This window comes from Malaclemys terrapin, chromosome 2 (assembly GCF_027887155.1).
Source record: "Malaclemys terrapin pileata isolate rMalTer1 chromosome 2, rMalTer1.hap1, whole genome shotgun sequence".
NCBI lineage: Eukaryota > Metazoa > Chordata > Testudines > Emydidae > Malaclemys > Malaclemys terrapin.
This window is the reverse complement of record NC_071506.1, coordinates 245242414-245254955: the sequence shown is the minus strand read 5'-3', so window position 1 is coordinate 245254955 and position 12542 is coordinate 245242414. Positions and strand designations below refer to the sequence as shown.

Sequence of the window (12542 nt, the reverse complement as noted above, 5' to 3'; positions counted from 1 at the left end):
ATGATGGTACCAGGCTCTTTATCTGAAGAGGAAGAAGAATTATCCCCACAGATGGACTAGTAGCAGCTAGTAACAGAGCCGGACTCTTCGGGTCAGAATGTGGGCATCGCTTCTGCTTTGTCTTCCTCTGAGGATGCCCCACAGTTTTGTGAATTGGTAGATCTAAAATTACCTTCTGTGGCAATGAAAGAATTCTCCCATCCAGTTTTTGACATTTTGAGAGCCCCTTCACAGACCAGAATTTCTTTATCCATATTGGACGGGCTGTTGTCATGGCCAAATCTGTTTGGTCTACTCCAGCTTATTAGCCCATTTTTTTAAAAAAGCTGCTAAGTTTTATACCACCTGTCCTATGAGGAGTTGTTGTTATTTTCACTACTTGCAGCCCAACCCTAACTTGTTAGTAGTAACAGTGGCTATCGACAGATAGCACATTCCATGTTATTTGCCAAGGAGGGTAAAGATTCTATACTTTAGGACAAAAGGTTTTTTCTTCATCTTCTCTGAGTTTTATGTCCTGTTATCAGTTTCACCTACAAGAAAAGATGGCCATCTTTATTCAAGTGCTATCAGACGATGAGTATAAACTGGTGAATATTTTAACTGGCGGACAGAACATCGTGAAACATGCTCTTAGAGCAGAGGTCAACAATCTGTGGGGTGTGCTTCCCTGGGGGGTGCAGAGGAACATTTGGGGGGTGGGGTGGCCCAGGCATAGGCATGGGAACTAGAGGTAAGGGGGTGTAGGTTTTACGCGGGGTCCAAGCTGCCGGCCCCGGGTCCTGGCTGTGGCCCCAGTCTCAACCCCCTTACCCCTGTCTGATTTTCCCCCTCCCCTCCCAGAGACACAGCCCTGCTCCCAGCCCCAGCTCTGGGGTGGGGGCGGACAGGGGTAAAGGGGTTGGCTTTCAGCACCCCCACTATTAAAAGTGAGTTGCAGCGCCACTGACCCGGGGCCCCAGCTGCCGGCCCCCTTACCCCGTCCTTATCCCCACTCCTGGAGTCATGGCCCTGCTCCCACCTCTTGGGGGTGCGGACAGGAGTAAGGAGGGGGCGCGAGGTAAAAAGTTTGGGGACCACTGTCTGAGTATCATTTGATGCTCTTTGACTAAAGCGACAGCATCTATTATTAGCTTAAGAAGACATAGCGGGTTAAGATCTGCTCTTCCCAGTGAAACAGGTTCAGAATAGAGGACTTTCCCTTTGAAGGGGAGAATCTATTCAGCAATCGAACAGATGAACCACTGGAGAAGCTAAAGGAATACATGGTCTACTGCCCAGTTCCTTAAGTTAATTCCTTCTGCTGAGGGAAGAACATCTGCCCCTACATTGAGATACCATAGCTGATCTTACCTTACATCATCATCATTTTACTATTACACTTTCAGTAGCAACAAAGAGGCAACTGTCACTCCGAGCTAGTTTTTTCAGCTTTGTCTGAGTGCCTTTGCTCCAGACATTGGGCGAACCAGTTTGCAAGGTGTACCATACATTAGATTTCTGTATTGTTTTTAGCTAGACTTGTCTGTATAATGGTTTGTATGACATGGAAAATGTATTTGTGCTCCATGTTGCATCCCCATACCTCTCCTTACTGCAAGTTTGAATATTTTTAGCCATTTAAAAATATTTAAAGGTTTAAGACTTTTGGAAAAACTCACTTTGACTATTTCTTCAGAACAGTTTTTTAATTTGATAAGAAAGGAATTTCTTTAACAAAAATAAGCTTCTAAATTGACTGCAGGAACGGTCTCCCTCTGAGGAGCAATTTTTAGAAAGTGTATATTTTGGTGTTTGGTGCGGGAGGGAGAGGCGGAATGAAAAAATTGTATTTGAGCCTCTTGGAAACCTTGTGAATCTATTGTTCTTCTTCGAGTGCTTGCTCATATCAATTCCAATTAGGTGTGCGCGTGCCATGTGCACGATCGTTGGAGAAATTTTCTACCCTAGCAACACCCGATGGGTTGGCTGTGGAGCCCCCTGGAGTGGCGCCTTAATGGCGCTGGATATATACCCCAGCCGACCCAGCGCCCCCTCAGTTCCTTCTTACCGCCCCTGACGGTCGTTGGAACTGTGGAGTGCGGCATAGCTGTTCCCCACTCTCCCTAGCTTAACCTGTTAGTTCTTATAGTTGTAGTTATAGTTGTAGTTATATTCTTTAGACTAGTCGTTGTTAATAGTTCACTATTTTAAATAGTTGTAAATAGTTAGCGGGGGTTAAGGGGGCTATTTCTCCCCCCTTTTTCCCCGGCGCATAGCCGGGTTCATGCCCAAGGCTCCTGGCTTTAAGCTGTGCGTGTCCTGTGCTAAGCCTATGCCAACAGGGGATCCACACAACTTCTGTTTGAAGTGCTTAGGAGAGTCTCACCAGACAGATAAGTGCAAAATCTGTAAGGCTTTCAAACCCAGGACCAAAAAGGAGCAGGACTTTAGACTCGAGCAGCTCCTCATGGAGGCGGCACTTAGCCCATATCGTCCCTCGGCACGCCAAGTTCCGGCACCGAGCGCCTCGGTGCACAGCGCCCCTGCGGCACCTACCGGTACTACACCGCGAGCAGATGCGGATAAGGCCTCACGGCACCGTCCTCCCTCAACACCGCGTCCTCGGCGCCGTTCCCTGTCTCCGGGACATAAAAGACCCTGCAAGACACAGGATGCCGCTGTCCTACAGGCACCGGTGGTAGAGCCGCGTCCGCCACTAGAGCACCAGAAGGCGCAGATATCTTCAACACCGTTGACTCCGGCACCGGGGGTAGGGCCGTTGAGTCCGGTGCGGACTGACTCACCGCCTCGTTCGGTGGTGGAGCCCTGTCTCCCGTCTACTCCGGAGACCTTCGCAACAGCAAAAGACCTCATCGTCCTCACGGAGCCGGCACCGTCCCAGCCCACGGCACCGCCTGCTCTTCGGACTGTGCAATCCAGGGGCAAGCCTGCCCTGGTACGCCCGCCATCTCCAAGCGTGGACTCGCGGCACCGCTCCCAGTCTTGGAGCAGGTCCCGATGCCACTCGCAATCCCGGCGCTGACCTTTACCCCGGCACCGGTTGTACTCGTGGCCTAGGTCTTCTTCATGGCACCGATCTATGTCTCTGCACCTTCAGGACCATCGGTACCGATCGGAGTCTAGGCGTAGTTCTCGGCATCGGTACGAGCGCTGCTCCAGTTCGAGGGGCTGCTCCCGGCACCGCGTCTACAGGCGGTCATCTTCATCTCGGTCCAGATCCAGATCTCGGCACTGACATGGCCAGCGGCACTGATCTCGATCACGGTACCTCTCACCGGCACTGCGCAGGGACAGTTCGCCTATGGACCAGCACCGATCGGCACTGTACCGGACCGAGCCAATGCAGCCACGTTCGGCACTGCCCTGGCCCTCGAGATCAGCGTCTCGCTCATCCGACGGGGCTTCTCGATCAGCATACCCTGCTCAGGGTCAGGCTGCCGCTGACTTGGGTCATTGGCAGGAGGGGGCAGAAGACCCTGCGCAGGACCCTACGCATTGGTCTTTCTGGACCCCGTGGGCATATCATCAGGCGCAAGGGGCTCCTCCATCGGCCTTTCGCTCGACACACTCCGAGCCCAGAGTCCCGGAGGCCACCATCTCCAGTCCTCCCCCAGGGGGCATGGAGGCTCCAGTGCCTACACCACAGGCCCCAGACCCTGGGGCAGGAGATCCTCCGCATTAGGGTCCCTTAGACCCGGACCCTCATTTGGATCCCTTACCCCCGGAGGCATCCTTCTCATTTTCCCTGGATGAGGTGGTGGCGGGCACAACAGCCTCAGGCCCGCCCCCAATAGATCTTCGTGCCCACCAAGACCTATTACGTAGGGTGGCACGTAACATGGACCTCCAGGCAGAGGAGATAGTAGAGGTACAGGACTCAGTGGTGAGCATCCTGTCCGCTGATGCCCCATCCCGGGTGGCGTTACCACTGATCCGTACGATTCAGGCTAATGCCAATACCATATGGCAAACCCCTGCCTCCATTCCACCCACTGCCAGAGGGGTAGAAAGAAAGTACTTCGTCCCCTCCAAGGACCATGAATACTTATATACGCACCCTCCACCATGTTCACTGGTCGTGTCCTCTGTGAACGCAAGAGAGCGTCATGGCCAGCAGGCGGCAGCGCCCAAATTGAAGGACGCTAAACGCTTCGATTTGTTCAGGCGTAAAGTGTACTCGGTGGGGGGTTTGCAGCTCAGAGCCGCGAACCAAAAGGCGCTCTTGAGCTGCTACAGTTACAACTCATGGAACTCCATGGGTAAATTCAAAGAGTTGGTTCCCCAGGACTCAAGAGAGGAGTTCGGGGCCTTAGTGGAGGAAGGTAAGAAGGTGGCTAGGACCTCCTTACAAGCCTTCATGGACATAGCGGACTCGGACGCTAAGACACTAGCATCTGGCATAGCCATGCGACGCGTCTCCTGGCTCCAGGTTTCGGGCTTACTGCCAGAACTGCAGCAGACGCTGCAGGATCTACTGTTTGAGGGTCGGGGTTGTTTTCGGACAAGATGGACTCTCAGTTGCAGAGCCTCACGGACTCGAGAACCATCATGCGCTCCCTGGGGATGCATGTCCCAGGACCCCAGAGCAGGCCCTTTAGGCCCTAGCCGTAAAGGTTCTTCCCTCCCCCCCCTCGTCCGAGACAGGACTTCGCCAGAAGGCGGGGACGAGGTGGTAGACGAAGGTCGACCGGCCCTCAACCCGGTCAGAACCAGGGCCCTTCTAGGCCACCGTCGGGTCCTAGACAAAACTTTTTGAAGGTGCGCTCGAGGACGGCGCGCCAGCTACTACCCAGGATTCATTTCCTTCCTTTAGGGATCGCCTCTCTCGTTTCCACTGTGCTTGGTCCCTTATAACCTTGGACCGTTGGGTCCTTCACACAGTGGAGAGGGGATACGCTCTCCAGTTTGCTTCGTTTCCCACCTCCCCTCCCCATCCCTCTTCAGGGACCCTTCTCACGAGCATCTCCTTACGCAGGAGGTTTTTGGCCTTCTCTATATGGGAGCCATAGAGGAGGTTCCCCCAGAGTTAAGGGGTAGAGGTTCTACTCCCGCTACTTCCTGATCCCCAAAGCAAAAGGGGTCTGTGTCCCATTTTAGACTTACGCGGACTCAACAAATTCATAGTAAAGTTGAAGTTCCGCATGGTCTCCTTGGGGACCATCATCCCTTCCCTGGATCCTAGAGACTGGTACGCCGCCCTCGACATGAAGGACGCATATTTTCACATAGCAATCTACCCCCCACACAGGCGCTTCCTTCAATTTGTAGTAAACAATGTGCACTACCAATTTGCTGTCCTTCCCTTCGGCTTGTCCGCGGCTCCGAGAGCGTTCACCAAATGTATGGCTGTCGTGGCAGCATACCTTCGTCGGCAAAGGATACAGGTGTTCCCGTATCTAGACGACTGGCTGGTGCGCAGCCGCACCAGGGAGCAAGTTCAAGCTCATGTCCAGATAATACTACAAACATTCCACGAGTTAGGCATTCTACTCAACAAAGAGAAGTCCACTCTGGAGCCAACCCAGAGAATAGTTTATCGGGGCAGTCTTAGACTCCAGACTCGCCCGAGCTCTTCTGCCAGATGCTCGGTTTCACACCATCACAAACATCATCCGAGGGCTCCAGGTCTTCCCAATTACCACAATAAAGACGTGCCTCGGCCTGTTGGGTCACATGGCCTCTTGTACTTACGTAACCAGGCATGCCAGACTTCAGTTTCTCCAACTTCAGGCCTGGATATCGTCAGTGTACCACCCTTATCGGCACAATCTGAACATGGTGTCACGATTCCGAACTCTGTCTTGGCCTCTCTCACCTGGTGGCTGGATCACAAGGCAGTTTGCGCAGAAATGCCGTTTCACACCCCACAACCCTCCCTGCACCTGGTCACGGACGCTTCATCTCTAGGTTGGGGCGCTCACCTCGGAGAGCACCATACCCAGGGCCTGTGGACCGCATCCCAGCTAGCTCTGCACATCAATGTTCGAGAGCTGTTGGTGGTGCATCTAGCCTGTCAGGTATTTCTCGGTCTCCTGCATAGCCGTTGCGTGTCAGTCCTCACAGACAACACCACGGCCATGTTCTACATCAACAAGCAAGGAGGAGCCCGGTCGTCTCTCCTATGCCAAGAGGCCATTTGCTTGTGGGAATTCTGCATTGCCCACTTGATACATCTCATGGCATCGTTCCTCCCTGGAGTCCAGAACACTCTAGCGGACCGTCTCAGCAGATCCTTCCAGACGCATGAGTCGTCGATTCGCCCAGACATCATCCATTCCATCTTCCAGAGGTGGGGATTTCCCCAGTCGACCTGTTCGCATCACGAGCCAACAGGAAGTGCCACGTGTTCTGCTCCCTCCAAGGGCAATCTCCGGGCTCTCTGTCGGACGCTTTCCTTCTAACGTGGAAAGACCAACTGTTCTACGCTTTCCCTCCATTTCCACTGGTCCACAGGGTACTGCTCAAGCTACGCAGAGACAAGGCTTGTATGATTCTAGTCGCTCCAGCTTGGCTGAGACAACACTGGTACACCACGCTTCTGGAGCTATCGGTACAAACTCCGATCACGCTCCCCTTGTGCCCAGACTTGATCTCTCAGGACCACGTCCGACTCTGTCACCCCGATCTACAATCGCTCCATCTTACAGCGTGTATGCTCCATGGCTGAATTGTACAGAGCTACGATGCTCACATCCTGTTCAACAGATTCTGCTGGGAAGTAGAAAGCCCTCTACACGGACCACTTACTTAACCAAGTGGAAACGGTTCTCCTGTTGGTGCGAGCAGTGGGCCACGCCCCCCTTGCAGGCATCTATTTCTTTTATACTCTAATATCTCCTATCCCTGAAGCAGCAGGCTTGGCGATATCTTCAGTCAGGGTTCACCTGGCCACTATATCGGCGTTCCACCCAGGAGAACTTGCTTCCTCGGTCTTCTCTAAGCCGATGGTCGTCAGATTCCTCAAGGGCTTAGACCGGCTGTACCCACTGCAACGCCAACCCATTCCCGCGTGGGATCTTAACCTGGTTCTCTCCAAGCTCACAGGGCCCTCCGTTCGAGCCATTGGCTACCTGCTCGCTCCTCCTGTATCTATCTTGGAAGACAGCCTTCCTTGTTGCCATCACTTCAGCAAGGTGTGTCTCTGAAATCAGGGGGCTCACGTCTGAGCCTCCGTATGCAGTTTTCCATAAAGACCAAGGTGCAGCTCCGCCCCCACCCTGCCTTTCTTCCCAATGTAGTTTCAGCTTTTCATGTGAACCAGGATATATTTCTCCCGGTCTTCCATCCTAAGCCACACGCCACCCGTCAAGACCAGCGTCTGCATTCCTTGGACGTACGCAGGGCCCTGGCTTTCTATATTGAGCGTACGAAGCAGTTTAGGGAGACGACGCAACTCTTCGTTGCAGTGGCCGACCGGATGAAAGGCTTACTGGTCTCTTCACGTCTCTCCTCTTGGATCACGTCCTGCATTCGTGCTTGCTACGACCTGGCCGGTGCCCCGACGCCGCGCCTCACCGCCCACTCTGCGAGGGCCCAAGCCTCCTCGACTGCCTTCCTGGCTCGAGTCCCAATCCAGGACATTTGTAGAGCTGCGGTTTGGTCGTCGGTCCACACCTTCGCCGCTCACTATGTGCTGGTACAGCAGTCCAGAGACGATGCTGCATTCGGATCAGTGGTTTTGCACACAGCGATGTCTCACTCCGACCCCACCGCCTAGGTAAGGCTTGGTAGTCACCTAATTGGAATCGATATGAGCAAGCACTCGAAGAAGAAAAAATGGTTACTCACCTTTGTAACTGTTGTTCTTCGAGATATGTAGCTCATATCCATTCCAAACCCGCCCCCCCCTTCCCCACTGTCGGAGTAGCCGGCAAGAAGGAACTGAGGGGGTGCTGGGTCGGCTGGGGTATATATCCAGTGCCATGAAGGCGCCACTCCAGGGGGCTCCACAGCTGACCCATCGGGTGTTGCTAGGGTAGAAAATTTCTCCAACGATCATACACGTGGCGCGCGCACACCTAATTGGAATGGATATGAGCAACACATCTCTAAGAACAACAGTTAAAAGGTGAGTAACCGTTTTTTATTGTAATTAAACCTTAATTTTAGATCAGAACCATGTTTAATCTTCTCTATCTCTAATCTATGTTGTGATCTTTATATTTGAGTTTTAGAAAACTATATGGATACATAGGGACATTTCTGAATGTTAGTATGTTGGTTTCCAAAATGTTCATCTGTTCCTGCAACTCCTCACTTGAAGTAAAAAAAAAAAAAAAAAAAAAAAGTTATTGCAGTAATTGGTTGTGATGTTATAACTCACTCGTCTTTGTTCTGAATAAGCAGAACGAGTAGGTTAACTCTTTGCAAACTTTTTCTTCCAAATATCTGTAGTAAACCTCAATTTCTCAACCCTTTCTTCTCCTGTGAAGCTTTTTTCCTCTTCTTTCTTTTGCCTTGTTCCTAGTAGCACTCCCCTTCATGCTATTCCCCCCCCTCCATCTGCACCCTCACAGTAAAAAATAAAGAATTTAAAAAGCAGAATTAATAAGGTGTGTGCCAGTTGCTCTGATCACTTCCCTTATATGTACACCCTTTTCTCCATCCATTTATCTGGTCTTTTAGGCCTGGAACTAGCAACCACTTACACACATGCTTGCTTTTATGCATGTGAGTAGTTCCATTACAATCAGGGCAAGTATCTATGTAAACATTTGCGAAATCAGGACTTAAGGTAGCAAACCCATGAGGGTGGTGATTGATTGTTCCTATATGACTAGAAAGAGCTGAGCATGCTTTGGGAATTTGTAATCTCAATAGTTTTAATGTGCAGAAAATGCAGCAATATATAAACAGAATTGTATCTAAAGGAATGTCTTTCTCCAACTTTCCATGCACAATGGGCAGCTCTTCAAAACCTTTGAGAAAAGGCAAACTAAGAACATACTCCCCTTTCCCCTTGAATAATGTGGATATGTATAAAAATTACATCATTCTAAAACGGAAGCAATGACTTTTCACTTTTTAAATAAATTAGTTGGTAATTTAACTGTAACAAACTAGATTCAGGATATGTGATGGTATTTCAGTAACTGAAAACTGTACCCCACAATCTTTTTTTTTAATAATACTTTGATTTTGTTGGTAAAGAAGATCAAATTATATCTTATTAAGATTGAACTGTGCCACTGCCATTTCATTTTCTTGGTGTAACGTGGTTACTGATTCTCTGTATTATGTCAGTTTCTGCTTGAAGGGAGAGGGATTGGATGGCAACTTTCCAGCTGTAATAGATTATACACCCTATCTGAAGTTCACCCAAAGGTACTTTTCATTTTGAAACTTCATCTTATTTTTCAGCTTCACTTGGTAGTTGGATATTTTGCCTTTTACTTACCTTTTTGAAGTTTATTTGGCTTTCAGTATGTTGTGACATTCTGCACTTGGTGACCAGCATGGGATGCTTAGCTTTTTATTGCTGTAATACTGCGTGACTTATGAGCTGTGAGCAGTCATGCTGAAATTTTAGTCTATACTCAGGTGTTTAATACTTATGCTAATTTTAAAGAGAGAAATTACTTTTATCACTGAATCTTAGACTTTTTAATTAGAGCTAATATCAGATTGTAGAGCAGCTGTAATCAATGCTTTTTTTCTGTAGGAAGATATGCCAATTACATTTTCCTTCCTATGTGTACTTTTTTTTTTTCACATAGTTAATGGCATTGTTCGTATAAAGGTGAGAAAAATCACATCTGCACCTATATCTTGTTGACTTCTGTTGCATCTTGTAAAGTCTGTCTATATGTGGTATTAGTATTTAGCCCTTCAAAAATATCCTGTGGTTACCTGTATAATACCTGGGTCTCTTCAACCAATTTTTAACTATATGGTTTAGCATAATGATCCTTTTTGACAAAGAACATTTAGTTAATATCTGTATCTGACTGAGAACAGTGAGGCCATCAGTAGCCCCACTCAACACCTCAAAAGAGCATGGAAATACTGCTATAGATTTTGTTGCTAGATTTAACTGTTTTGAAAAGCGGGCGGGAATTAAGATGTCCTCCCATGAAACATTTGATGTACTGTCGCTAAGACACATGGCTGAAAAATGAAAATTCTAATTCTTCTCTAGAGATGCAGATCTCATTAGCTTTTTTTTAATTGCCTAATTGCAAAGTTCAATTTAAGTTAACTACAACACTACAAAAATATTTTTGACCCAAATCAGTAATAGAATGTGAGCATTTCTTTAGTGTGCACACAAAGCTTATTGAAAACCCTGTGTCTATATCAGTACAGTGGTGACCCTGAACAGTCTAAAAGCTTTAATGGACACCCATATTTGTCACAGCAGGGCTGATTCCCTGATTTGTCTTAAAATTAAAACAAATTAGACCCCATAGGTACTAGGGCAGTGATTCAAACTCTTTTATGTTGAACCTTGATAATGAGGACTAAAAGATCCATAAGTAACGAGTGTGTTATAGTACCTTCACTGTTGGTGTACTCTTGAACTGTTTTAAATAGCGTATTTGAAGAGAATCAATGCTAAATACTTCTAGAAGAAACATGAAAAATAAGTGAATTATGCAGAACTCTCACAACTGAAAACTAGCTAAAAGTTCTTGATGATGCAGCAGAAAACTTAGTAACAAGGAAAAAGGTAAAGGGATAAGCTAAAATTCTTACCTTTCTGAGTTAATGGCCACCTCTCCAATTTAACATAGCAAGATCTTCCTTTTTGTGCTGCCTTACATAGCTGATGACTTCGCAGACACAGATTCCTGGCATTACTTTCGGTGGTTGTGAAATAGCTTTGTGTTTGCTGAGCAAGTAATGACTATCTTGTAAACTGTAGTTGTAATGTTTAATCCTACAGCTATTCCATTACTGATTTATTTATTTATTTTTAAAGAAGGCTTTGCATTTCATGTTTTAAGAGTAGCAGTGCTTCAGTTTCAAGGCAGGTTTTGTATCAGTTAACTGTAATTTTCATTTGGTTTATAAATTTGGTCCTTCAGTTCTGATAGCATCAGCAGTGATGAAGAAGAGCTAAGGACTCTCGGAAGTAGCGGCAGTGAAAGCAGTACTCCGGAAAATATTGGACCTCCTTTCATCATGGATGAAAACAGTTGGTACAACAAATGCAAAAGGGTAGAACAGAAGTATCGACTCACCTTGGAGCAGAAGGTAAAAAAATCAGTTTGTGGAGGGGTGAGGGTGACTGAACTAATGTGTATTTTATGTCCAATATTATTGTCACTGAAAAGACATAGGATCCTGTAAACAGGTATTCTTCTAGTAATATATGTTTGTCAAAACATAACAAATATAGCTATTATTGTGGGTCAGGTTAAATGTCATTGAAGTTGGTGGGTTGGACTGCCACACTTTATTTAAGATGGCTGTAAGAAACAGTTATACTCCTTTTGTAGTAGCTCCTAACCTAAAACAAGCATATGTGAGTCCACCCAGGAATTTGAACTTATGTGAATGGAGGGCTTGGGTGGGGAGTGTGGAGAGAGAAGCAGAACCATACAGGAACAGGTTTAGAAAACACATGCAGTCTGGACAAGCTGGCTAAAAGAGGCTTGGGGCTGTAAGAAATGAAACTCTCTCCTGAGTCTTGGCTCCTCTGTGTTCAATGAAAACAGGACTTTGTATCCGCGCATAAGCTTTCGTGGGTGAATACCCACTTCATCAGACGCATGACATGACGTGCAGACACGCATCTGAAGAAGTGGGTATTCACCCACGAAAGCTTATGCTCCAATACATCTGTTAGTCTTAAAGGTGCCACAGGACTCTCCGTTGCTTTTTACAGATCCAGACTGACAGCTACCACTCTGATACAGGACTTTGTATATTTCTTGTAAATAAACAAGATTGCATCAAAGGTACCTATTGAAGCACTGGGGATGGGCAGGTGTGGGCCTACCCATTACTAATGGCCTCCCCCCTCAGCTTAAGGGGAAGAGCTATTGGACCCAGGCATCAACTAATTTGGGGGGATGACAAATGAAAAAAATAGGGACAGAAGTGAAGGTCACAAGGATAAAATTAGGGATCCAGAAGAGGCCGCTGAGCAGAGAACCCTGGACAGTACCCACTGGTCCTTGAAGGTACCAGGGAGGCAGTGGACACAGCTCAGAGGAACTCTGCCTGGCGATGTGACTTCAAGATGGATTGGAAATAGGCCTCACAGTTGCAGAGCACCTCCATGTCTAGCTTCCTCCTCCAGGTATCAAAGATTCCTGATATCATCAGTTTCTCCTCCTACCTGGAGCAACCTGCAAGACCCTGAATTTTTCGCTAGCTGCTCAGGCCAAACAGGGTAACACTACTTTGTGTGTTCTTCAGCTTCCATATATCTAAGTACTGATGTGTGCCCTGTCACTATTGAATCTGATAATTTACATGAGGTCTCTTAATATCTAGACAGAATAAATAATAATACTTAGCACTTATATAGCCCCTTTTAATTAGAAGATTTCAAATTACTTTAAAATAGGCCCTATGATACCCCAATGTGG

General features: G+C 47.7%; 1 protein-coding gene across 2 annotated transcripts in view; it reads left to right on the top strand.

Moving 5' to 3' along the window:
- The window catches only part of RUNDC3B (RUN domain containing 3B), a 160736-nt gene that overhangs the window by 67210 nt on the left and 80984 nt on the right, over positions 1 to 12542 (top strand). Inside the window, exons 6-7 of one of the 2 annotated variants that reach the window (XM_054016712.1) lie at positions 9247 to 9327; positions 11031 to 11199. In XM_054016712.1, the coding sequence (XP_053872687.1) occupies positions 9247 to 9327; positions 11031 to 11199 (250 nt within the window). The remainder of the gene's footprint in view (positions 1 to 9246; positions 9328 to 11030; positions 11200 to 12542) is intronic. The other variant, XM_054016713.1, reaches the window with a different exon arrangement.